Consider the following 27760-nt stretch of genomic DNA (forward strand, 5'->3'; position numbering starts at 1 on the left):
TTTAAAAGTAAATTAGTAATTATTCATTTACATTTGAACTCAATTTGTATGGAGTTCTCACACGGCCACACCTCAAACAAGTTAATAATAACATCCAAACATTAATTATGAATTATTATAAGGTCTAGGTTAGGTTAGGTTAGTCTATTCTAAGGTCTCACATAAATACATAATAAATATTAAATAATAATAATATAAGACCGTGAGAAATTCAATGCGATTTTTAGTTATCACTAATCACGATTAATGATAAGATAATCTTATCTTCAATCGTGAACCGTGGCCAACTGCAGTCGTACCATACGCAGTTTGTATGCATTTTTTTTATCCGTCGTGGCGCTAAGGCTTATCGCTGTCGTAAACATTTCTTATCAATTGCAAACCGTCTCCACTGGCACTCTCGCAGTTCATCTCAAGTCCATGTAGCCTACCACCTACAGCTATTGTTTCGTCTTTCGTCGGTCTCCGGGGCTTTTTTTATTTTTTTTAAACATTTTTTTCACTCACTCATTGTTCCTAGCCACCGGACGAACCAATCCACCGACGCTATGTGGAGTCCCACGCACGTACAAGTCACAGGTATGTGTTTTTGGAAAATTGAAAAATATCTACTTGGTAGCTACCTATAGTAACAATGATATTAATGCCACTGTGTTTCATTTACAGTTCAGAGGACCAGGGGCTTAAACTTTAAGAATAAAAACGGTTAGTATTTTTCCGATTATTTCATTAATACTTATGGCTATCTCGATTCATCCATCCTCTTCATAAATTGTTCATTGTATCGTTGTATAGTGCAAAACATTAAGCAAAACAATTGTATTCTCCCTATACATACACACACACACACTCTCTCTCTCTCTCTCTTTATCTCTGTCTCTCACTCAGCTTTAGTCAAATCATTACTGTGTTATTGACTGGCAAAAATAATAAACCCACTCATACTACATATTTGTTATTTCTTACGTTTCCCTTCACCCTAAACACATAGTAGTGAGTCATAATAATGTGGTTTACTTATTAGCTATTTGTAAAACATTCTGAGAAACATTATCAGACCACTTAGTATTTATTTCTTTTTGGATATATGTAAGGTCAATCATTAGGTCATTTAGAAATTGGAGGTTGCTATTAAGTTTCAAGATAATAGTTTATTATTTTAATTAGATCATGTCTTAATTAAATGGTTAGTAGTTAGCTAAAATAGTTAAAGAAGCACAATTAAAAATGTTGTTCCTTATAAGCTTAAGCGACCATAAGAATATTTAAAACTAAAATGATTATACATTTTGAAATGTTATCTTTATCTGATATTGCCGACTTAGAAAAACCTTCAACTTAAAAATAAAAAATGTATTGAATGCTGTCCATTTATTATCTTGGTTTGATTCTTTCTTAACACAAATATCTTAATTCAATTTCAGTAATTTCAGGTGTTTTTCTTGGTAATAACCTCTTTTATCTATGAATCATTGAAATTTTGTGAATAGAACATGAAAGTTCTATTATTTGCTGATAATGCAAATTTTTGTTATGTGTTAAAATATAAAAGTTGACAAATTTCTGCAAAATGATGTTAACAGTATTCTCCTCGTTGATCTTTATTTTCACATGGTATGTCTTTTAATCTTAACAAAAGTCAATATATATCTTTCACAAATAATAAAAAATAAATTATTTTTCCAATGGAGAAAAGCTGTTTTACATGGAAAGTGTTATGGCTTTAATATAAACGATCTATTCAAAATTCAAATAAAAAAGTCTTTATACATAAATTATATTTTCCTTAGTAGAACGAATTTTAACCATACAGGAATCTTATAATGTATTACAAAAGTGGTCGACAACCCTTTTTTGACGCCACATTCGCAAATTATAAAGATTTTGTGGGCCTAACAAAAATAAAAATGTTGTATTAAAAATTATTTAAAAAATGCAACGTTCAATTATATTGGGTTGCACGGGCCGCCGGTTGTCGACCCCTGTACTACACTATGCCCAAATTTAAGTCTATTTATATCTATCTTATTTATGTCCAAAATAAAGTTCTTAGTATTATACTACACATTTGTATTACCTAACATATTTCACTAGTTATGATGATATCCTTAAATATTTAAATTTAAATTCCTTAAAAGAAACAAAAATTCAGTCATTTTTAAATAAAGTCAAATAAAATTTCTCCAATAGTTGATAATATCATCGATGACTCATTTCTACTTTATCAAATTCGCTTCAAAGTGAATAAACATAATGCTCATAATAAAAAGCAAATTTATGTCCCACAGTTTTATAAAAATGTGCTCACTGGTAAATATTGTACCTTAGTACCTAATATACTAGAAAATGTGAATTTATTTATGTAATAAACGTTTAAATTATTTTATTTTATTGCTTTAATAATAATATGATATTTCTTAAATTTATTTTATGTACCTATGTATTAAGAATCAACTTTCTTTCAAAATAAGTTTCTTCTATAGCTTCAATTTATATGTGTTAATATAATTTTGTATTTTAATCATAATATAAAAAAACATTATTTCATGTATAGTCTAATATAAATAAATGACTTAATTATTTAACTTGACTTTTGGGCATTAGTTGCCAATTAATTAATTATTTTTTATAAATAAATGTAGGTATAGCTATATATTTATGTAAATAATTTATTGTCTTAAATCGGAACAAATAAATCAAAAAATTTCAATAGTTATAAAATTGTTATATATTAATTTAGCTACATATTTTATTTTTATTTTCTTTGTGCCTATTGCACAATAATGCTTAAACCTTAGTTTATAAGTATACTTTGTATATAATAATGTAACACATACAAATATACATTTTTTGCATAATTAATTGGTATGTCTAATCTTGAATGGTGTTTTACTTTAGCCAAAAATGATGTATTTGTCACCATTGGTTTGGGTAAAGAAAAGTATCAAACATCGCCAAAAGAAAAAGCTATTGATACCGAGTTAACAGAATGGCATGAAGTTTGTGAATTGTAAGCTATTTTAAAAGTATACAAGTAATTTAATACAAAAACTTACCAATATGTGTTTTCCAGACAAATTCCTAAACAAGGAAATACTGCAGAATTAGTACTAAGTGTACTGCACCAAAATTTTTTGGGATTAGATCAATTTTTGGGCCAGACCACAATACCTTTGGCCGATATAGATGTTTATGAACGTCCAAAAAGCAAGTATGTTTATGCTTTAATGAAAAGAAAATGTGCATAGTAAAGATTTTGTCTTAGAATACAGTAGAAACTCGATTGTTAAAACTAATTGAAACCGCACTTAGTTTGGATACTGGGTTATGCATATATTTAATGTGTTCATACATATCTCTAAAAAACATACATAATATTGTATGATGTTTATTGTTATAATTATTATTAATATAGGATTATTATATACATTATTTTATTATAAATACATGATTACATGGACGAGTTCTACTATGCATATAATTGATATTTGGATAATAGAGGTTTTGTTTAATGGAAGTTCTAATAATCAAGGTTCTACTTTATTTATAACCCATACAAAATGTAGACTGATACAATTGATGTATTATTCATACATGATAGTGCATAGAAGTTTATAAATTAGATGTAGTTTTTCTTCTTTTATTATAAAAAAATCTATTTTATCTGTTTACATTATCAGACAATATTTTATACATTTAATGTTACTTACTTTGGTTAATAATAACTGATTAAAAATAACCAGAAAATCATTAACCTCAATTTCTGCCCTATATCAAATTCAGATGGTACCCTCTAAAAAGCAAGAATGGACAAGAAAACAAAGAACGCGGTGAATTACAGGTCAAAATAGCATTCACAGTTAAATCTGGAAGTTTACGGGATCTTAGCAAGAAAGAAAAACACAGATTATCTGTTGGGCAATTATCTCACACAGCTTCTAATATCAGTGAGTGCATATCAGTGTAAAACATTTAAATTTTAAAACTATGTAACTTTGTGAATGTTTTAGGTGGTAGTTTGATGAGTATTAGTAGTGTTGATAAGAAATCTTTCAAGAAGCTAGCTAAAACAATAAGTAATTACTTATTTAAATTTAATTATTGTGGTCGTGATGTGTTTTTATCAAATGTGATAAATAAAAAGTATATTTTTTATTTTAGCGGGCAAAATTAAACGAGAAAAAAAAATTCAAGAAATATCATCCTCGAGTATTAATTTAAGTGTGGAAAATCCTAACAAAATAAAATCTTCACAAGCAGGATATGATGCCGATCCAGGTGTTATCAGTGACGATGATGATTTTGCCGTAAATATAATTGTTAACAAGTCTTTCCGTAAGTTATAGGTTGTTTATTAATACATCTATTATTTTTTATTCTTTCAGCTCGAAGATTTATCGCACAAGGGGTCAGCTTGCTCTTTAGAGACATCTGGTCAATCTGATCGCAAAGGTGTGAATAGCTCACCTATTAGCGGGTTAACATTACATATTCATGGATCAGTTGAAAGTGTTAGTAACTCAGATACAATGAATAAATCTCCAGTTATGAATCGTTCACCAGTTTCTCAGACGCAAGACGAATGGCAAAGAAAACTTTACAAAAACAAGGGTATACATTAAGTTTAGAATTAATTTAATTTAAAAATAAAATTTGGAAATTACTGTTGAAAAATTCTTTTTCCAGATAATAATACTTTGAAACTTTCTGACACTTTGAAGTCAAAATTGAAAGACACTGTAGACATGCCAATCAATCACGATAGAACTAGAGATAAAAGTCCTACGCCATCGCTCAAAAATAGTCCCAAAGTTCAAAAGAAACATCCTATTTCACCACTCGATGACCGCTCTTTTAACAATAAGGAATCCAATAATGAAAATGACCCATTACCGAGTAAGAAAATCAATGTACAAATTATATTTAGGATTAGAGTTACTTATATGTACAGAATCATTTATTAGTGCATGCATTTTAGCACTATTTTCCGGGTACACTCTGAGAGGTATTTTTAATATTTCATATATCCACTCAATCATCATAACAACTATAATAAACGAGGTTGAAAAAAATAAACATGTATTATAATAAGCAAATATATTGTAAAACAAGATAGCTCACCCTGCGAATGTTCAAAATTCCCAGTTTCTAAACGTATTTTAATATAAAGCTCAAATAAACAATTTACGCAATTAAGTAATAAAACATAATTCTGTGTTCAATTTATGTTTAGCAACTCCGGATAATAAATAAAATATATTAATATCAACAAATTTAATTATGTACTGGTCAAACTTGGGTAAAATACTTTTAAAGGATATTGAGTACTTAAAAATGTATTTGAAATACATATCCTAATACTTTATAGTTTATAATGATAGTTGTTCTCTACGTATTTGGAATACTTCACAAAAAGTATTCCAAATAAGAAGATTTTGTTATCTAAAATAATAGTTCAAATTGTGTTAATTCATTTTTTTTTTTTCATTTCAATATTTATGAGTGAACAGATAATTGTAATATATAGTATACCTATATAAATATTAGTTAACAATTATATCAATCCAAATTGTAATATTGTGATGATTCATTTAAATATTAAGTTTGGCGAGTAAATTATTTTTTTCATAAAACTTAATAATGAAAAATTTTACTCACAATTGATGTTGCCGTTATTAATATTTATTACTGTATTTTCGTGTAGTTATAATACTAATAAATTTAACAGTATTTGTATGTGTGTAGGTATACAAGGTTCAACTGAAATAACAGACCTATTTAATTACCTTAATATGTGCTAACTTGTGTTTTTGTCAAAACTACATTTTCTATTTTAAATATACAATTAATAAAAAGCTGGTAAGTAGATGTTGCTCTGCTGTACAGTAGTTTACAAGTGGGCCGCTGCAATGTATGTTGTTACATTTGAATTCAATGATACAAATATATGAAAAACGATTCTGATCGAAGATGGTCTGTTAGCTTATAATATTACTTAGTATATTTTATGATATTATTGTGTTAAAAGTAAATTATTTTACTATTAGGCATTAATACCACAGTAGTTTAAATTTATGTTTGCCAAAAAAATTGCAGTTGAAAAGTTATTGTATGTATAAAATATAATAATATATTTAAAGTACAACAAAATAACTTATATGCGACTGAATAATAGGTATATGTTAAGTAAAAATATAAATAAATAATAACTCAAAGCATTTGAAAATATTTGAACCGTTATAAGTCATTAATAGATGACTTTTTCATAATTATAGTTTTGGCTAGCAAATCATGTGTATGAATACTACCTTTTAACCGTCTTATAGCCAATGAACTAGAATTTTCTTAAACAATTTTCCCCAACCCTTAAAATAATCTTTAATATAGTTTTGATTGTTTTACATTTGTACAATTTCACTAAATTGTTTATATTGTTTATTGATAACCATCTGTGAAAGTGGAACATTTTACCTGTCAGCAGGTTAACTCAGTAAGCCACTATATGAGCTATGTGTTCACCATGTTATTATTATGATAACCACTTGTAGGTATATTATTTGATTCCTCTGATGTTATTTGTACCTTCAATCAACATGTCTCCAAATATACAAACTAAGTGACTAATCTTGTGTTGATTCAATGCTGTATGTTATGATATAATAATTAATTATGAATTAACTACAAGGTGAGTGTGATTCTCACTCAGCACCAATGGTGGGACATTACACAGCAATACCAACAATGTGTTAAACCAATGTTAGGTGTTCATACATTTGATTTGTTTTTATCAATATTTTAAAAATTCTGTCAAATTATTTCAAATAAACATATCATCAAAATGTTTTTTTTGTAAACTGTGGAAAATGGTTTCTACCTTGTAAATTGTATAATATATGAATTAATAATTCTGTTTTGCAACCATCTTTTAGAAAGCAAATCAGCATTATCCTCATGGAATAAAGCATATGAGCGTATCATCATTGGCAAGGAAAAAGATTCCAGTCACCATCAAAATTCGCATTCGAAACATTCGTCAGAGGTGCTTCAGAAGTTCGAAGGAAAAACCAGAGACGTGCGTATATTAAATATGACAATAATTTTGAAAAAATCACCTCAAATATTTTACACTGTTCATTAAGTAGTTTGTCAATGACATACACTCTTTTGAAGGGTGTACACCCAGGCTTTCCCATCAGTAGGGTAAATAGATAATTATTAGTTTGGGAGTGACTTAAGGCTCCCCGACCATTTTTAACATTTAGTCAATATTTACAGTTGTGGATTTACTAAAAAATACTTCAGAAATACATACTATTTTTCAGGACCGACTCTTTCTTCTAAGAAAAATGTTGTTTATCCGCTCTGATATTTGTATAATTTTTAATGGCAATGTTTGATTTGATTTATCTATGTCAGTGGTTTTTATAAGTTTATAATTTTGAAAATTAATTTCTAATGGTATACTATTATTCCCATATGAAAATTGTATCTTATACCCAACTTGACTAAAAAAAAAAAAAAACCATTTAAAATTTAGCTATTTTAAAAACAAACTATAAAATAAATTGCCTATCATATGGTTCATTACTTGATTTATTCTAGGATAAAAATGGCACAATGTTCTTCAGTTAACACCCAACTTCATTGAAATAGTCCTTTGCAAAATGTTTTTATCACAAATTCTGTGATATGGCAAATTATTTTTATACATAACAACTACCTAACCAGACTTTTTTTTCATACCATTAACAGTTAACATAATAGTTTATTATAAATAATTACCTACAACCTACTTTTGTAATAAAATCTTGGAATCTGCTGTAAATCCAATTTTGGAATAAAGTATAGCCCATTATTATCATGTGTGAATGTATAATAATAATTTATATATTTAGCATTTTAATCATAATATATAGCACCATATAATAAAAATACTATTAAATACAAGACAAAACTACATATAAAATATTTATTAACATAATATCACGACAAAAAATACTTCTATTTACTATCTTTAATCGTACACAATATATATTGATAATTATTATTATGCAGTCGTAAGTCACATAACATAAGCAATATTTGTCTTTGATCCCTCTGGATATACAAAAAGCCAGTTTATGAATTAAACGGCTCTTAAAATGAGTCAGATGATCATTGGATTGTGTGACTTTTGACTTGATTTATATAATGGATTATTATTTGTATATTCCATACTATCTCAAATTGTGGTAGCACTTGAGCCTGAGAGAGAAAATTAATAATGCACAGACATCTTAAAGAGAGTTTGACGTGACCCAGGAAGTGCTAAGCCCTCATGTACATGAACATCTTCAAACAAAAACTTCACATCCTGATAATCTGTACAAGTTGCTCTAGTAATAAAGTTATATGTTTTCAGGACTTGATCGAAATGGTCATTCAGCTGCAAAGCAGTTTGCGTGATGAAAGCAAACAGAGAACTGAGTTGGAAGAGTACTTGGACAAGTTGCTGCTGCGTGTCATGGAAACATCACCGAAAATCTTGCAAACACCTTACATTTGTTACAAGCGTAGAGTATAGTAATATTATTCTACCTAACAGTGGTGACTGGACCGAAAATGTATTTTTTTCTATTGTTTAAAAAAAAAAATATTGTAATAATTATTTTTCATTACAAACAAGATGTGTTCGGCTCACCAACTAGGTGGTGGTACCACACAACCGCATTATTTAAAATTGCAAACCTATATAATATTTTTTCAACCATTACAAGTAGTAGTATTGTCTATACTTCTCGTTAAATTAACATATATACTTTCTTACTAAATACCAAAGTTTTAATATTTTTTAAATTACATATATTTATTATTTTGTTGTTTCTGGGGTTTGCAGCGTCAAAAGTCAAAATGATGTAGCCATTTAAATTGTGTCACAGTTATTATGTTATTGTTCTATCCTAGCTTGATTACCTATTTGATTTAATTTTCTTGTTATTTTTTATTAGACAAATTACTATTTATGTATACATATTATTGTAGGTGTATAACAGCAGATATATTTTTTTTTACTCTACTTGTTATTTGATAGTTATTATTTGTGGAACAATTTTAAGACCTTTTTAGTTATATTAATTTATTCAAAAATATTTTTATGCCATTTTAATAAAAAACATAAATATAACATAGAACAACAAAGTTTTTAATTGTTTTCTTTGTTATCTCGTAAAGTAAATTTGTTTTGATTGTATATTTAAAAAAAAAAAAATGGAAACAGAGTTTGATGCCTTTTGTGTGAAATATTTTTTTTTTACTATTATTTAAGTGTGACCTAATGTTGTGATTTTTATATGTGCTATTTTTTATATAAGAATTACCGTCCCTTTTAACTAACAATAATTTTATAATTTTATAATATTGCCCATTTTGCACATATTGTTGTCAGTGTATATTTTTATCTTTCATAATACTGTGTGTAACATTATGTTATCATTTTTTTTTGATTATCAATTATGTTATCTGTTTCAAATATTACTAACTTTGTATATCTTATCAGGGTGTTAGTATGACATTATGAATAACAAATTTTTTAAGATTTAGTTAAGTATTTTAAATTAATATTATGTTAGTTAAGAACATGTTTGACATCGGTAAACAAAAAAATAACACTTGGTTATTATTATTTATGAGGATAAAATATTCCGAAATTTGAAATGGCCATTTAACTATTTTTCATTATTGTTAAAAATATTTATTATTTATTAGATTGAAATTATTGAAACGTTATCATATTATTTTTTGCTGGTTGTCTGACACTGTATTTTAATATGTATTGTTATTTTAGATATATTTTAACATATTATAAACATATATTATGCAACTGTTGCAATATTTTTAGGAATGAGAGTTATATTTGTCATATATATTTTTATTATATTAATTTATTAATGGAATTTATGTTTGGGATAACCAGAATAAATCATTGAAAAAATTTTTGTTTTACAATTTGATCATTAACCATTTTTCCAATACATCCATTTAACATTAGGTAAAAAATTTATATTTTATCCTAATAGAGCAGAATTTTCACTCTTTTATGGACCAGTGATTAAAATTGAACTGCATTATAATAATGTAGTAACTGTTTTCTGTAATTCGTAAGCACCATACTAAATAAATGAAATCTAAATAATCAAAAATTTTTTGTTTCAATAATAGAAACATTTATATTTTTAAAATCTTGATTTTTTCAAGATCTTCAAAAAAGAGGAACAGGATGAAGCTTATGATATAGAGCAGTATTATAAGTCTTCAAACATTTGAGTAATTCTTATACCCCTGAACTTCAATATTAATTATATATAAGATTTATATTTTCATTAGGTATATACTTCACACTTCATTTTTTATATGGCAGTTTAAGATTTAGCTCCAAGCGACAATTGTATAGATTTTGCTTTGTTGTGTATTTTTATTCTGTCATCCAACAACTTTGGAAGTGATTTATGGTAGTAAATTAGATCTAGTTGGTACGTTAGGGAGTCATACAAATAAAAATTATGGGAACACTAGAATTTTTATGTAAAAAAAGTATTTGAAAAAATTGATTTTGTTATTTTAGTGTGGTAACTAAAACAAATCATGTTTAAGATACTTGCCATTTTTACTAAAAGTTAGATTTAATGTTTATATTGCGCATATATGAATATTTTGTACAAGATAAAAGTTTCAAAATAACTTTAATGTTTTGAGCTATTTATAGATATTTTCTGATTTTTGCGTGTTGGCTGGCAAAGTTTATTACACATTTGCACTTCAATTCAGGGCCGTAGCTAGGAATAAGCAAAAATATCTACTGATTTATATTTATATTTAAAATCAAATATACATTAATATTTTTTTTCATCATTATCTACCGAACTAACATGCTCCTTATTATATTGTCATGTTGATAACACATGGACAATAGGAGAATACAAAAATAAAATGAAAACGATAGGTATCTGTAATAATGTTTTACTTATACTAATCTAAGAATTACGAAATGAAAGTTTTATCATTTGCCCTCGTTTTGTTAATCAAAACTCATTGAGGTCTGAAGAAGTGAAAAATTTAATATTATTATAAGACAACTTATATGTAAGTACATGGATTAATATGTCATAGTTAATTCTATTCGTATACGTTTACCTATTACCTAACCTACCCAACCTTTGTGTTGTTATTAAAAAACGAATTACCATAAATTCTTAAACTTTACACAAAATATTTGTTTTATTGCTTCCTATACTTGAAAACATTTTGAATTTTGAATTTTTTTCAGTTTTTTTTTCCTTAAATGTCAATAACATTTTATTGTTGAGCTAAAAAGCTTGCAAATTTAATATAGAGTTCCTGTTATATTGTTACTACAGCATTTAAAAAATATTAATAATCATTATGTAAGATGTTTTTATAGAAATTTAAAGTTCAAATTTTGACAAAATATATCAAATTGAATCAAAATGTACAAAATGTTCAATTTTTATCGTTAAGGATTGAAAATTTAAAATTAGGTTCTATGTAAGTAAGTTATTCTGTAATCAAAAAGTCGAAATAATATGTGAACACAGTTTTTTTATAGTTACTTTATGTTCAAATTTGGACAAAATTACATATTAAATATTCAAGAATAATGATTTAAGTTATTTTGTTGTAATTTAAAATATTATTTGTATATGTAATTATAAGTTTAAGAGTATATTATTATTATATTTTATACACGTCACAATGAATTTAATTAAAATTTTTTTGGCAAAAATAAATTTAACCTATTGTGGTATTAATGCCTAATTGTTAAATAATTTACTTTAATCAGAATAATATCATCATCAAATTCAAATATACTAAGTAATATTATAGGTTGGTAAGATGGTCTTCTTTGCTCAGAATCGTTTTTTATATACAATGATTTTGAATCATTGAATTCAAATTTAACATCTTCCATTACAGTGACCTACTTGTAAAGAACTGTGCAGCAGAGCAACATCCACTTACCCGCTTTTCATACTTCATAATAAAATAAAGATAAACTTATACTACAAACAACGAAAAGTTTTTTTTTTTAATAAGCATTTTATGGTAGTAGAAAAAATTCTATGTTATGGGCGTAAAGTCAGTTTTTTCTAAGGCAGCTATTGGTTTTTACTACTGTCCTGCTTCTATTATATTATTTGTCAAATGGAAATGTTAACATGTTAAGCCCCTTAACTGTGATACTGTCGGAAACATCTTACCTATTGACGATTTTCTTTATTTTTTCCCAATATTTACTTAATATTTGTACGATCCGGGACTCTTCAATTCTAATTTTAACCAACTAGAATGGACAAAAAAGCTAATACTACGAACCGGAACGCCGTTGCGGTGCATTCTAGTCCATTTCGAGTACGTTTCTGAACTCATATTGTCCTCTTCAGGACCGAATATTGCTCTATATTGGTATAGTCCTCGGCCACGAAGATCTAGTTATGCGTTTGAAATGTATTTAATAAGGTAAGTTATAAATTTAATAAAAATCATATTAGCATATTATTATTATCTTCTGGAAGCAAGTGTAATACAATTTTATCGATTTAAGTTTATACTTAAATTAAAAACAGTAAACAATATCTCGACCATATATTTATAAATTTATAATAATCATACTAATCGTAGTTATATTATACCGTCGCTAAATATTGTTTGCAGAAATAATTTGTATAGGTACCTATAAGTTATGAATTTAAAGAAACATTACCTACATAAGATAATAGATACCTATAAATTATAATATAATCCGATAGTCCAGTCAGACATCAGTCCATCATAGCTCATAACCATAAGTCATTGCATAAAAGGGTTCAGCGGTAACAATGCCAATTAGATTGTAAGTGTATGGAACCTACTCACGTATTGAAAAAATCTTATAAAAAAATTGTTTGTGATAAAAAAAAACTTAAATAATTTCATTATTACGAGTATTATAGCTTCAGTCTTTGGTGGTAACTCGTGACTCGTAAGTACTCTTTAGGAACTTGTAACCACTAGGAAGTAGGAGGGCTTATATTATAGTTAAGGCCTTAAGGGTAATCCAGCCTTACATGGATGTATTTTTGGCTTCGTTACTACCAACACGGTTTAAGCAACAAATGAACGAACAATCACATAAGTATATCATTACAATGAATAATTGCTGTATTCAGTAGGTGTTGCCTATTTTTCAGTCAATCAGGCTTGGCATGCGTCATGCATGTCTAATATATTGCATGTTCTCACGTCCGTGGAGAGATGTGCCTGGACTGTTCAATCCATCAGAGATTAGCTAGTATCCCTGGATTTCTCCACTCTTTACGAATAGACTTTTTACCAAATGTATATTATGGTACACATTACATTAATAATTTGGGATCTCTTTGATCGTCAGAAATACAACATTTTAGTCATCGCTCATGACTTATCCAATTACGAGCATCTCTTCCCACACGGATGCGGCCAATGATAGGGACGTACCCACGTACCCAGGATTTTTTTTTTTTTTTTTGGGGGGGGGGGGGGGGGGTGTAATTATTATTTTATTTAATCGGGTAATTTCTCGTTTACCTACGCGAACGCGATTATTATGTGATTTGGTTCTTATATAGGTTTATTAACCACTGGTTAATATTTGGGGAGATCTAGACCCCGTGGACCCCTCCTTGGGTACGTCCCTTTACAAAATTGACTCGGCTATTAATATTTTGTTCATTGGTTAGCACCACTGCGTGTTCTTACATATGTGTAGGTATAATAAATGGTTAATTAGGCCCAGGGTCGTTATAATATTACAAAACTAGGTAAGTACTTAAAATGTTAATATCATAATGTTAAGTATACCTAAGCTTATAAGTTATAGGTAACAAATTAGTCTCTTCATGGTGGCTACACTGGTGGTCACTGGTGAAACACAGAACACTCAAACCCGTGAGACGGCTAATGGGCTAAGCACGACAGTACCAGAACTCAGAAGGTCGTTCTGTTTCGTTCGAGACACTCAAGGATCGAGACTCTCGGCGCCGTTCATTTATATTTATACACAGTTTTTTTTTATATAGCTCCTAGCTGTTCACTAATTCCTTACAGTATTTTTATGTCATAAGTCTGATTCAAAAAATATTTGATAGTTATAATGACCTTAGCTGCTACTATGGGATATCTCATGATGATACTTTTCATACTAAGTAGTAGGTTTAACAAAGTCGTATTTAAAAATGTGTTGTAATATAAATATTTTGTTATATCTGTTTTAGTTATCGTCGATGTTAAAACTATTCCAGTTGAAATACAAGAGCTCAACACTTCTATTCTACCACCAAAAGAAAGAAGAACTGATGTTTACTCTTTGACAACTATGAATCCCATTGAAGCTGAAAAAGATTCTCATCTCAATATGTCAAACTACGAAGATGGTAACTAAAATCTTGATCTGATATAATATTAATATTTAAACACTAGCTGTTAGTTGTTACCCATTAGAATATTCAATATTGATCATCATCAGATATATTATATTAAATCACTGGATATGTAGTACACCACTGTATAATATTTGTTTTTTTGATAATTGGTTTTTCACGTTTAAAGTTAAAAGGACAAACATAAGACATAACAAATTGTTGTTCACTAGTTTTAGTATTGTACTGTTAGTTTTGCTATTAGAGTGAATAGACCTCAAATTAAACTTTTAGATAAACACATTATCTTTGTTTAAGATATGAACATCAATATTTTGTGATATTCCGCATACATACTTATATCTTGTTTGGAAATTAAAATATCGAAAAAATCGCAGACGTTTAAGCACAGATAAAGTTCTTACCTAAAAGTTTGATTTAGGTCAATTCACTCTAATATCAAACTTAAAGGCACAGTATTGAAACTAGTAAACGAAAATTCGCGATGTCATACGTGTGTAAGAAGGAGTCAACAAATAACTAAAATTGAATTTTATCGTTTGTATATGCATATTTCGTTGGAATGTCCGTAAAAAAAGTTGTGCATATTATGTTTTTTTCATATTTTTGTGTTTGAAAACTTTAATATGAATATTCATCATTGTAAATGGTAAAACCAATGAATCGGAAAAAAAAATCCAACGGAAAAAAACACAAAAAAATAAACACACCACGGAAAAAAGCTCCCCAAAAATATTAAATATAAATGTGAACACATGTATACTCTACTCCTAATTAGTAATTACTAATTAATAATTACGGAGTGGAGTGTACCTATAAAAAAATATAATATATTAATTATATTATAATGAAAATATTATTAGTTATTACTTATAACACTGTGAATTATGTATAGATGAGGTCATATTTATATTTAAATTTTTTTTTACTATTACTACGATTTATGAGTTGTTTTTTGTACATAGTTAATTGATTTTGATTGACTTTGTCTTAAACTGAACACTGTAGTCCTGTAACATTGACTAATGCATGAGTTTAATCATTGTTATAAAAGTACCTATTACTCGTTAAAAAAGTATACAGACGTGCGGGTGTACTACCTATGTCAATTAATGTTAAGATGTATGACACGTTAATGTGTTTTCGGGTAGGTAGATAAAAAATAAAACACACATATAACATATAACTCACATTATTGCGTAGTATAATATTATGAAATAGTAGATGGTGTGATGAAAGTACACTCAGTTAAAAATTCCGAGGAGGGCTATGGCCCATTTGCCTACCTCGGATTTTGGAACTATTTCTCCACACTACTGCCCCCGCGATGGGTGGTCTGAAATGTATAAACCATAAATTTAGGCAGACGTATAATAGAAAACAACAATTAAAACCTGATTATTTCGTATAATGGATTTTAAACTCGCCATGGCCGTAGTAACCATTTTTTATAGTTTTGGAGATGATTAAAAAAGTCAGATTTAATAATACCAATAAGTATACTAATCGACTGTTGCGCACCTCCGATTTACATTTTTAATTTACGACGATGGGTAATTATACCTATATTACTTGTGTATATACAACTATACAACGTACGTAGCACTTGTTATGTTATTTTTTTTTTCAATTAACCTTGACTTTAAAAGTCATTGGTAGGAAATTGTGGGAGTTAATTGGTAACTTATGATATTTTAAACTTAAAAAGAAACTTTAAAAAATGTAGAACATTTGATGAGACTGTTGGCTTTGATAAATTGTAAACCGTAGTGTGTTCAGTGTTGTAGATACTAGATATTTTATGGTTCAGACGTTCGACTGAATTGTTTGGTATATTGGAATATCTTCAGTCTTTGTCAAATATTTGAATTAGTTATTGTAATATACGAACACATCAAAAAATGGTATAAAAGCATAACAGTAGATGCTCATTGCTCATATACCCTCCATACATTTTGACTCTTCTGCAGTAGGTATCAGGCGCATAGCCACGAATTTCTAATGGGGTTCCTCGTATAATAGTACCTATTCCAAATGATTAAATAAATACGATTAATGAACCTATTAAATGACGATATATATATAGGTAGTATTTGTGTGCTTCGACTTCATTTTTGTTTCTTATCTCGGTGACTCATTGTTTATAATTATTAATGGTTTTAATAAAGGTAACTTGAAAAACGATCTAAATATTCATAAACAAGTTTTAGAAATAAATAGGTACAATCCTTATGCGATGTTCTATACCAGTCGGCAGTCAGACGTCGAATTTTTGACTCTGGGCCAATATCCACAAGACCACAACCCACGTATACTTTTCTAAATGATTTAATAGTGACGATTAATGACAATTAGGGCCGATAATAATGAACCAAATAAGGCATGTTTATATATTCTGGCTCTGTTTTCATTTCTTCCACAGAATATAAGCACAAGACGTTTAACGGAAACAAAAAATCAAAATGTGCCATGTAAAATTGTAGGGAAATCACATAGTCAATTTGTCACTTATACGAAAATATTCATAACTCATTGCATATAAAACTAGATTTGTTCAAATTATTATCGTTTACCATCGCTCAATATATAGATGATTATGTTATTCCAGTTTTAGTGACGCACAATCCACCAGGCGTCGATGGTTTGACACTTACTCCTTCTTTGATTACACTTCCGGTCAAAACACACGTATCTAACCCTACTGGTGCACCACCGGACGAAAAAAGTACTTATGTAAGCCCTTCGACGATGATGTTGACCACAACCGACTCCATTGATATCGAAAATGGCCCTCATAATATGTCAAACAACGAAGGAGGCAAGTCAAAACCTTGATCTAGAATTGCTTCACGTTTTAATAATATAATTGACTGATATATTATATAATATTAATATATTATGTTATTCCTGTTTTAGTTACGCTCAAGCCACCTGGTGTCGATGGTTCGACACTTATTCCTTCATGGTTCATACTTCCGGTCGAAATACACGTATCCAACAATGCTTCTAGCCCACTATCAGAACAGAATAGCACTGATGTAGATTCTTCTTCAACGACAATATCGATATTAGATCCCGTCAAAGCCGTTGAAAATATTACCTTTGTTGCGCCCAGAGACATAGAAGGTAAAACTTCATACCGTAATATGACATAAAATGTATATTATTTACAACGATACACTATATATAATGTTGTAGACCGACTTTACAGTATTTTATTTAAGGCTACGGTGTTCGTAGCCTGTGCAAGTTTGGTGTCCCTATTTTACTAAATCTTTGTGAAAATATTTTTTGAATACCTACCTATTTAATTTATGTTTATGAGATTATTGTAAACAAACTTTTTACGTTTTTCAATACATTTATAAAAGCCTATTGTTATTCTATCGTTAGCTTAAATTTTTAACTTATTGGACATATTTATTTTTTAATTTTATTAGACAAGACGTAAAACAATAAAAAATAAACTACATTGTGCTCGTTTTATAAAACTGCAGGCATATGCGTGTAGGTAATAGGAATCGCATCACGTTTCATTGGTATAAAATTATTTTTTCAGTTTTAGTGACGCACAACATATCGGTCATCAATGGCTTGAATATTTCTTCTCTGTACAGTGTTACTATAAACATAAACAATACTTCAGGAGGATCGTTTACAGAAAATCTAACTCATATATACAATTCGGAGATTATTTTGACGACCACAACCGATTTCACCAATACAGAATATGCTGCGTTTAATATGTCCAACTACAAAGATGGTCAGTCAAAATTAAGGGCCAGTTTTACCATCTCCGATTAAAGTTTAATCGGCCGAATTTGGCCGGTTATAAAATCTGTTATCAGCTGATCAAGCGTAATCGAAGTGTAACCATAGACGGTACAACCGGCCCTAAGACGTATTATTATTCAAGTATTAATATTTAAGAATATTATTAATTAATGAATTCTTTGTTTTCATAAAAAAAAATAGTGTGCGGAAGGCAACTTATCCCAATCCCTAGAATAGTAGGAGGCGATAAAGTTTCTTTCGGGGAGTGGCCGTGGCAGGTAAGTTTACCAATTTACAAGTTTGAAATTTAATTATTTCGATATTATAGATTTATACCTAGCTAATACAATTTTTTTTTTATACAAGATTTCATTAAGACATAAAAAGAAGTACATACACAAATGTGGGGCGGTATTATTCAATGAAAACTGGGCTATAACTACTGCTCATTGTGTTAAAAAGTAAATATATTATATAGTTTTATCGCCTCATCGGTTATATTTCATACTACTAAATTGGTGTACCTACCTACTTATTCCTGTTTATTCGTTAGGGAGCGATACTTCTTCCGGGTAGGACTTTTTATAAGGATATTTTATTTGAGTTTATAATTGTTTTAGTTTGTTATATCAATTTTGATAAATTTAAATATAATTGTTACTTAATCAATATAATTTATAAGGATCCAAGATTATTTTATTATCATAAAAAAATACATTTTTTCCAATTCATACCTTATTGAACATTCAATTAATTTATATTTAACTAGCTGCATTACTTACCTGGCGTTGCACGGGACCCATAATAATTATATTAATTAATATTCAGGCGACCTATAATCATACTACTATACTAGGTAACCTGATGTGCCCACTCTCCGTGGCAAAGTGCCCTTTTATACTCCCCGACAGGGCGGATGGCAAAGAAAAATTAGCACTTGTTCTGCACTTAACCTATAACTTATTATAATGATTGTATTGAATTTTTTTTAGCATTTCAATGAATGACATACATCTCCTCCTCGGTAAAAACGATTTTTCAGTAAAAGATGAACCCTATGGTTTCCAAATTAGGAAATTGCAAACAGTCATTATACATCCAAAGTACAATACTCATGCTATGGAACACGACTTGGCACTGTTGCGATTTGACGAACCTGTCAAATTCCAACCGAACATTTTACCTGTTTGCATTCCAGAGGACGATTCAAATTTTGAAGGATTATCTGCTCACATCACTGGATGGGGGACTTTGTACTATGGTAAAAATTGAAATAGCAATAAAATATATAGTCGGCGTGCCTTATTAGACAGTATTATATGCAAGCAAATGCATGATATGAGTTCAAAAGTTAGATTTGTTAAGGTTATATTTAATTTTGTATCCAGCAGTGTAACAAATCAGTTTCTACAGGTATTTCGTATTTATACACAATCGTAAATTCGTATACGTACATACTAATGCTAATATGTGAACATTGTGAACAATTAAGTACCTAGGTACCTGCTGTCTTATAAATTATGATTTTACTTCAATTTCTTCCGAGGGAAATATGAGAATATCACCTGCCCTATCAACAGGTGACCTAGGTACTCATGGATAATCCTTGTTGTATATTATTTATACGTCTATATTTCGAAAAAGACTTTCAGACTTAATATAAAAATTTAAATATAATGTAAAAAAATGTTGCTATAATAAGTTAGGAAAATAATAATATTGTGAACTTGAAACTTTTCTCCATTTATTATATTATCATTTTCTATACTAAGTGGAATATTTTGTCAAATCTAATTCAATCTAATATGCTGAGATATTGCTAATAATATTGTAAGTATAATGTAATGAATATTACCTGTCATTATTCATTATAGACATCGAGGCTAATCCGTCATCCATGTTCTTCGTTCATAAAATATGTTTTAGATTCTGAGCGAAGCGATTAATGTATTGATTTTACAATGTGTCATGTGTTTGTGTTTGTACACAAAAAGAAGTCGAAATAATGCAACTTAAATATTTTTTCTGGTGTGAAAACTGAGTTGGTGCATTCGAGAGATAAAAATAGAAAATTCTTAGAATTTTTCAAAAGCATCAGTAAAAATAAAAAATAAATGTTCTGGACGTTATTTTTTGTTGTTTAACTACTAGCTAAAAATGCCACACACATATTGAGTATACCTACATGTACAAGAGACATAATATAGTGTTAAATATTTACAAAAATGCTGGTTGTTTTGTGTCAACTATTATTGTTCTCCATCTATAGGTGGACTCTCGCCTGATGTGCTACAAGAAGTAACAGTTCCCATTATCAACAATTCCGTTTGCGAAACTATGTTCCGTGCGGCTGGGTATGTTAAGAAAATACCGGACACATTTATCTGTGCGGGTTTGAAAGACGGAGGTTACGATGCGTGCAAAGTAAGTGTAAATGTGTAATATAGGTATATACTATAACATGAAACTTGTTTTGTTCACACCTGTGCTGTTCCAACTGTAAATTAAATATCTGTTGCTCTTGTATAGGGTGACTCGGGCGGGCCTATGGTTGTACAGCGACGCGACAATCGCTGGGTGGTGGCCGGTATCATAGCATGGGGCATGCGATGTGGCGAACCAAATAGCCCTGGCGTGTACATGAGGATATCAAAGTTCACAGACTGGATCAATAAAATAATATCGCAATCTTAAAAGACACGGCGATCGCTGCAAGCTCGACACATACAATAAATATATCGCCATAATATCATTCATCGGTTAGGTGCGCAACAGCTTTGACTACTATTATTTTTAAAGTTCTTACGTATTTTTTTTTCAATTTATATTCGATAATTTAAGCACTTTGCACTATTATTTATGTACACACTATATAGGTAGGCACTGTAGTAGTCAGTTTAAGAGATTTAGGCACGTGTATATTGTTCAGGCAGTCTCAATAACTTGTTAATTAATGTATAAAGATAAGTAGGTACTTTTAAAATTTAGTTTTTAAATAAAGCCATTTATAGTAAGTATAGTTAATAATTTTGACTCCCCACCATATTTATTTATCTTATGATAAACTATATTGAAATTGTGTGCATGGTTGGATGAAATAAAACTGAAAATGTAGATTTTAATTCTAAAATCTTAAAATGTGTAATTTTGTGCAAAATAAAACTTTGTTAAGATTAATCTAATTCACTTGATTATTTTTACACACACCTATGGACACACTTTCATACAATAAAAATATTTAAAAATAAAATAAATATAAATGTATACATAAATACTGGAAATAATTTTATTTATACAATATTTTCTCAATAAATTAAAACATATTATTATGATAAGAAAATATTATCAATAAATAATAAATGAACAATATAAATTGATATTAATTGTATAAATTAATCATAAATTCAACAATGAACACTCAACTTTGAATTTTATTTGACAAAAATTGTGTTGTTTTGTAAAATCCATGTTATAATAAGTCCTGATTATTAATAACAACAAATTATTTTATTAAATATAAATACACATAAAAAACATAGAAAATTCTTAATACAAATATTTTTCAGTCACAATATTTCTTTAATGATATCTTGGGTACTATACTCATTGCTTGCAGTTCTTGAAATAGTAATTTGCATGCATAAGGCATTTTTATTCGGCACACTGAATTACTTTTTTGGCACATGTGACACCAACCAGAATACGAAAATAAACCACATAATTTGCATACATCCATTTCTACCACATCACTACTCAACATTAATCTTTCAATAATCAGCATACTAGCACCATACGCAATAAGACAGTCTCTCTCCATTTCTCCCATCCGGAGTCCACCATCTTTGGATCTACCTTCTGTTGGCTGCCTGGTCAGTAGCACTCTAGGTCCTCTGGATCGAGCATGTATCTTATCAGCCACCATGTGTTTCAATCGTTGATAGAAAACTGGACCTGAGTAGATGTAAGCTTCCATTGGTCTACCATCAATGCCACAGTATAGTACATCTTTTCCCAGATAATTATAATTATGTTTCTGCAACTCATTACTAATATCGGTGACAGTTGCACCGCCAAAAGCACTGCCGTCTTGAAATTTGCCTTCTAATACTCCAGCTTTACCGGCTAAAAGTTCAATAAGTTTACCAACTGTCATACGTGATGGAAAACCATGAGGGTTCATAATCAAATCTGGGCATATTCCAACTTCATTGAAAGGCATATCCTCTTGGTCTACAATCAAACCAACCACTCCTTTTTGACCATGTCTACTACTAAACTTGTCACCAATTTCAGGACGTCTTGGTTGTCTAAAGTTTTCTTTGATTAAAAAACAATCACTATTTGATGTTATCATTACTTTGTCAATATATGATGGATCGTATCCTTTGTAATATAAGGGCGTTTCTTTAAAGCCTCTATCGCCACCTACATCTTCTACAGTTATAGTTTTTGGCGTTGCCTTATTGATTGTGACTTGCTTATCAAATACTGGTTGGCCAATAGCTGCTATACCATCATTTTCTAATGCCCTATGTTTATAAATTGGTTTTTTTGTAGCATTATCGATGATAGGTCCCTGTATAGAATCCATCATTTGATTTGGATAATGTCTTAAAAAACATTTGGAATTCCTATATGTTCCGCCTCTTCCAAAACCTCTATCAACACTAGCCTTATTCAATATGATAGCATCTTCAATATCATAGCCAGAATAACTCATAACAGCAATAGTGGCATTTTGACCAGCTGGCAACTTATCATAATTGATCATTGGTACTGCTTTAGAATGAACCATAGGTATGTGTGTGTACCACAAATTGTATTGAAGTGTATCTATTCTATGTTGGTAGTTTAAGGCTATAGTACCTATTGCTTGTTTACCCATAGCACATTGATAGGTATTACGAGGTGATTGGTTATGATGTGGAAATGGTATAACACTAGCACATATACCCAATATGCTAAAAGGCGCCATTTCCATATGAGTAGTTTCAGAAACAATCTTTTCTTCATTATATGCTATTAAACAATTATTTTCTTCATCGACATCAATAAATTCAATAAGAGATTGATCTATAAAATCTTGAAATGTGCAATATCCTCTTTTTAAATCATCAATATGAGCATTAGTTAGTAATGGCTGACCATTTTCTACAACTAAATATGGTCTACATAGTCGACCATCACCAGAGTTGATGTAAATACACTTGTGCCGTTCTGATATGTAAATGGAAATAAACTTACTGAATATACCTTTCCGCCTACACCTTCGAAATTTTTCAACAAAGTCAATGCATTTGTTAGTGGAACCAATTATGTTTCCATTAAATATTATTAAATACATATAATCTTCATGTAAATCATTTACTGAATATAAACCTACTGGTTCAACTCCTAAATTGAGAGCTAATTGTAATACTGCATCATCATCTTCAGATTCAGTCGTCACATGAGCTAAAAGTGAAATATTTTTTATGAGTCCACAAGCTTCTCCTTCAGGAGTATCTGAAGGGCACAACATTCCAAACTGCGAAGGCTGTAATGAACGAGGTCCTGATACTTTTCTACTTTTTTCGAACTGTGAATTAACTCTAGTCATCATACCTATAGCTGATAGGTATGACAATCTAGTTAAAACCTGAGTAACACCATGTCTTTCCATACGAAATCTCTTAATAGACCAATTTCCAGTTTGAATGGCGAACACCAATGCGTTTGTAATTGTATCAGTTCTAATGTATTTGATTATATCAAATGGAGTGGCTTTTACTTTTGGTATATTCTTGTCAGCAACAGATTTGAGCTCAAAAGTGAAACGTTTAAAGGTGTCATCAAAAAGTAATGATAAAAATGATCCAGGTAAATCTAAACACTTATTACCATAATAATCTTTACTATCAAATAAATCTGGATTGGACAATGAAAAAATTAGTCGTCTTACCATGATTGAAGTATATATAGCTTTCATATGATAATTAGTATTAGTCACAGGTATATGAGCCAAAATTACAGTAGATAAAAAATCATGGACCTCAGTAATAACTCTACTATCATAATCTTCAGAGGAAAACCCCATTTTTTTTATACGATCTCCAATAAATCGAAGAGCTTGTTTCTGAGTATAGATATTTAACTTGCTACCTTCTAAAAAGCATGGGTACATTTGATTCATAATAGCAAACTCTGTGCCAACCATTTGTAGTATTAACTGATCTGAACAGACACCAAGAGCTTTCATAAAAATAACAAAAGGTATATTCTCCTCAAGTGCGTTATGACAAACATAAATCAAATTTTTCTTAAAAATAATATTAGTCTTAGACTTTTTGTCAACAGTACTACTCATTACTTGAACAGTAGGCACTCCGTTAGAATCTTTTTCAACCAATATTTTGTTTTTTGCAGGTTGTTCCTGCATTAATATTACTTTTTCAGTTCCTTTCACTATAAAATAACCACCCGAGTCATAGATACATTCTTTCATTTTTGCCAACTCTGCATCTGATTTCTGGTAAAGACAACACCGATTACTTCTTAACATTATAGGCAGACGGCCAATAATGAATCCTTTTCGAAGATATTTCATGCCACTTTTAACATATTCAATATCAACATATATAGGAGCACAATATGTTAGATCCCGTAGACGGCATTCTTGTGGTGTAACATTTCGTGTAACGTTAAAGCCATCATCTACCTGAAAATTAAACCATCATTAATTCATATAATACATTTATTTTTATGCGTTTTTTATAATAATGTTATAAACATTCAGTACAAGAATATTTCAAAAGTGTCATGTTTAAAAACAATAAGTTGACAGTTTCAATTTATTATATTATTATTTATTTTTTTAAATAGAGCAGAATTAAAATTCATAAAACATATCCAAAAATCAAAAAATACATTTAAATCCCTAAAATATACAGAAAAAAAAAGAAACGAAATGGTAGTTTTAATGATTTATAAAAAAAATTAGCATTTATTTTAGGCATAATGAAATATATTGAAAAATTTTTATAGTTAAACCTTGAATTAAAGTTTTATGAACGCTAAAAATAAGTTATAGAATGCATATTAAATTAATAATATTAAAGTTGATTGGAATATTTATATTTTGAAATGATCTTAGGCATTTAGACTCTTAATTTTTACTATAAATAATATACCCTAAGTTTTTTCTATGAACTAATGAACTTATGGTTAAGAATGGTTATTAAATACTAATTAGTGATCAACTTACTATAACCAATTTCAGATATTTTTAATTTAAGCATTTCTTAGAATTGCATACCATACTGTGAAGTCTACAATTAGATTAGACTATCTAAAATTAAGGATTACATTTAACAAGGTGTTGTATCTATTTACTTACATGTACAGTCTCTGTCCTACAAAATATACAAGACTTAACAAATTTTAGGTTTATAACTATCTATTTAACTAAGTTGTTGTATACTTGTTAGTTGTTATATATTATACTTGATAGAATTTTTTAGATATATTAATTTTAAAGCAAGTAATGAGCTTTTTAAAATTAAAAAATATACAGATAACATGCATGATTATGGGTATCCTCTTATATTGCAATCCAAAATTAAAACAAATACCTAACAGAAAACAAAAACAAAAATTCTAAATAATTTCCATATTTTTGTATACAGAAATATTAGATGTAATTTAATCAAACAATACTGAATACAATACCAATATTATTGTAAAATACAATATCATATTATATAAAGGGCAAAGACAGTAACTTGGCTGTCAAAATGCACGTCTCATTATTACTAAATAATGGATCAATACATTTGAATATAAAATGTACCTACATAATATAAATGTGACATACTAATACATATACCTATACATATAGTATGTACATAGGTCATAAAGGTAATAGGAAAAGAAAATCTTCTATCTCCAACCAATTTTCTTTTTTTAATTCAAGCTTAAAAATTAAATTTAAAAACTCCTTTAAGAATAAATAAAGCAAGTATCAATTAATTAGCAATATAGTTCAATATGTGAATACTTATATCATTTATAAAAAATATTGGTTTAAAATTAAAAACATCACAATTCGTAAGGAAAATAATTGAAAGAATATCCTTTAAATTAGATAGGTAACAAAAAGAATAATGAATATATTAAATAATATAATGGCAATGATATTCTTATATTTTACCATTCAATTATTTTATGATGATTATTCAATATTATGATACTCCTGTAGTAGCTACCTACCTCTACTTCGTTGGTATATACTGTAATATGCTTTTTACCTACCAAAAAAGTTTACGGATGTTTACCATTTTTACACACTGGTTAATAACAATATATAAAACTAAAATGTACCTAATGTATTTTTTGCTAACGATCATCATTGTCGAGTATTTTAATAAGTTATATATATTGTTATGCTGAGTTTACGTCATCACAGAAAACATCAAATACATTTTTGTGTTGTGTTTTAATGAACTGCCACCATTCGTCTTTTAGTTGGAGGTCTAACAAATCTATTGTTTAACACACGAAGATGAAAGGACACAATGCAGACTAAAATAATTTGATATCTTAAAGTAAGTTATTATGGGTCTTGGTGTATATTAACCTGTAATTTACCAGATATATACAAGTATAATACCTAGGCTATTTAGTTATCATAGTATTGTACGATCGTTATAATATGTTGTTGATCTTAATAACTCCAGTCACAAGTAATTTCTCGTAGTAAAATAAAATAAAAATATAACATATATAAGAGTATATTACACGAGTGTCAATATTCTATTCATAAAATAAATTATATGTATAGCATGGGAACTAAATGACATTATCATACCTGTGGATGGCCAACGGTAACATTTTTAAAATGCAAATAGAAGTTGGGGTCAGCATCGCTCCGTACGGCATGGTTTTGCTGAATGATTTTCTTCAGGTCACTATCAATAAATGCGTTGAAAGAGTTAATATGATGACTGTATAATCCACGGGTCTCCAAGTATTCTTTGACTAGAAATTCTTTGTCCCGGAGCACTTCAACCATTTTTATTTTTTGTTTCAGTTCTTGCTATGAACCTATGCTTATGGGTTGTTCTAATGACAGCCGACAGAGTTGAATAACTTCGAAAAAAATATAACGTTGACAGTAAACGTTGAATTATCACGATCGGATTTCGAAAAAAAACGTGCGATTGTTATTATGTCCAAGAAAGACGCGATAAGTTAACAAACAGTGATAGTATTAATGATAACAACTATCAAGTGATAATATGTGAAAACATGACGCCTATAGACGGTGAACGGTCACATAGATCCCTCGACAGCTAGATCTCGGTGACTAACTGACGCAATAGGATCTAATTGACGGGGGATTAAAACGACCACAGCGAGTTTATAAATTAATTTTAATTTTAATTACTAATTAGGATTATTATTTTTATTTATAAATTAAGTCGTTTTACCAATTTTAAATTGTAATGGGTTTATGATTTGTACTTATTGTATTGCATAATGCATAGTAAGTAGCCAAG

At 29.0% G+C, this 27760-nt stretch overlaps 3 protein-coding genes across 3 annotated transcripts; 2 read left to right on the forward strand and 1 right to left on the reverse strand.

Annotated features, from left to right (window-relative positions):
- Window positions 1-282: 282 nt before the first annotated feature.
- On the forward strand, window positions 283-8955 carry LOC111031270 (rab11 family-interacting protein 5). The gene is made up of 11 exons (XM_022311147.1): window positions 283-579; window positions 667-705; window positions 2899-3010; window positions 3074-3211; window positions 3784-3947; window positions 4011-4076; window positions 4162-4307; window positions 4386-4611; window positions 4687-4896; window positions 6930-7072; window positions 8402-8955. Exons 1-11 carry the CDS (start codon window positions 549-551, stop codon window positions 8561-8563), a joined length of 1437 nt encoding a protein of 478 aa, XP_022166839.1. The 5' UTR covers window positions 283-548; the 3' UTR covers window positions 8564-8955.
- Window positions 8956-14017: 5062 nt separating this feature from the next.
- On the forward strand, window positions 14018-21428 carry LOC111031278 (serine proteinase stubble-like). Its single transcript, XM_022311155.1, has 10 exons — window positions 14018-14219; window positions 14286-14444; window positions 17059-17268; window positions 17367-17576; window positions 18010-18213; window positions 18426-18502; window positions 18591-18685; window positions 19217-19485; window positions 20494-20648; window positions 20754-21428. The coding sequence occupies exons 1-10, from the start codon at window positions 14165-14167 to the stop codon at window positions 20916-20918; spliced, it is 1599 nt and encodes a 532-aa protein (XP_022166847.1). The 5' UTR covers window positions 14018-14164; the 3' UTR covers window positions 20919-21428.
- Window positions 21429-21612: 184 nt separating this feature from the next.
- On the reverse strand, window positions 21613-27436 carry LOC111031265 (DNA-directed RNA polymerase III subunit RPC2). Its single transcript, XM_022311139.1, has 2 exons — window positions 27070-27436; window positions 21613-24921 (listed from the first exon to the last, which is right to left on the reverse strand). Exons 1-2 carry the CDS (start codon window positions 27271-27273, stop codon window positions 21787-21789), a joined length of 3339 nt encoding a protein of 1112 aa, XP_022166831.1. The 5' UTR covers window positions 27274-27436; the 3' UTR covers window positions 21613-21786.
- Window positions 27437-27760: the final 324 nt, after the last annotated feature.

The sequence above is a fragment of the Myzus persicae genome, unplaced genomic scaffold, assembly GCF_001856785.1.
Source record: "Myzus persicae strain clone G006 unplaced genomic scaffold, MPER_G0061.0, whole genome shotgun sequence".
Lineage (NCBI taxonomy): Eukaryota > Metazoa > Arthropoda > Insecta > Hemiptera > Aphididae > Myzus > Myzus persicae.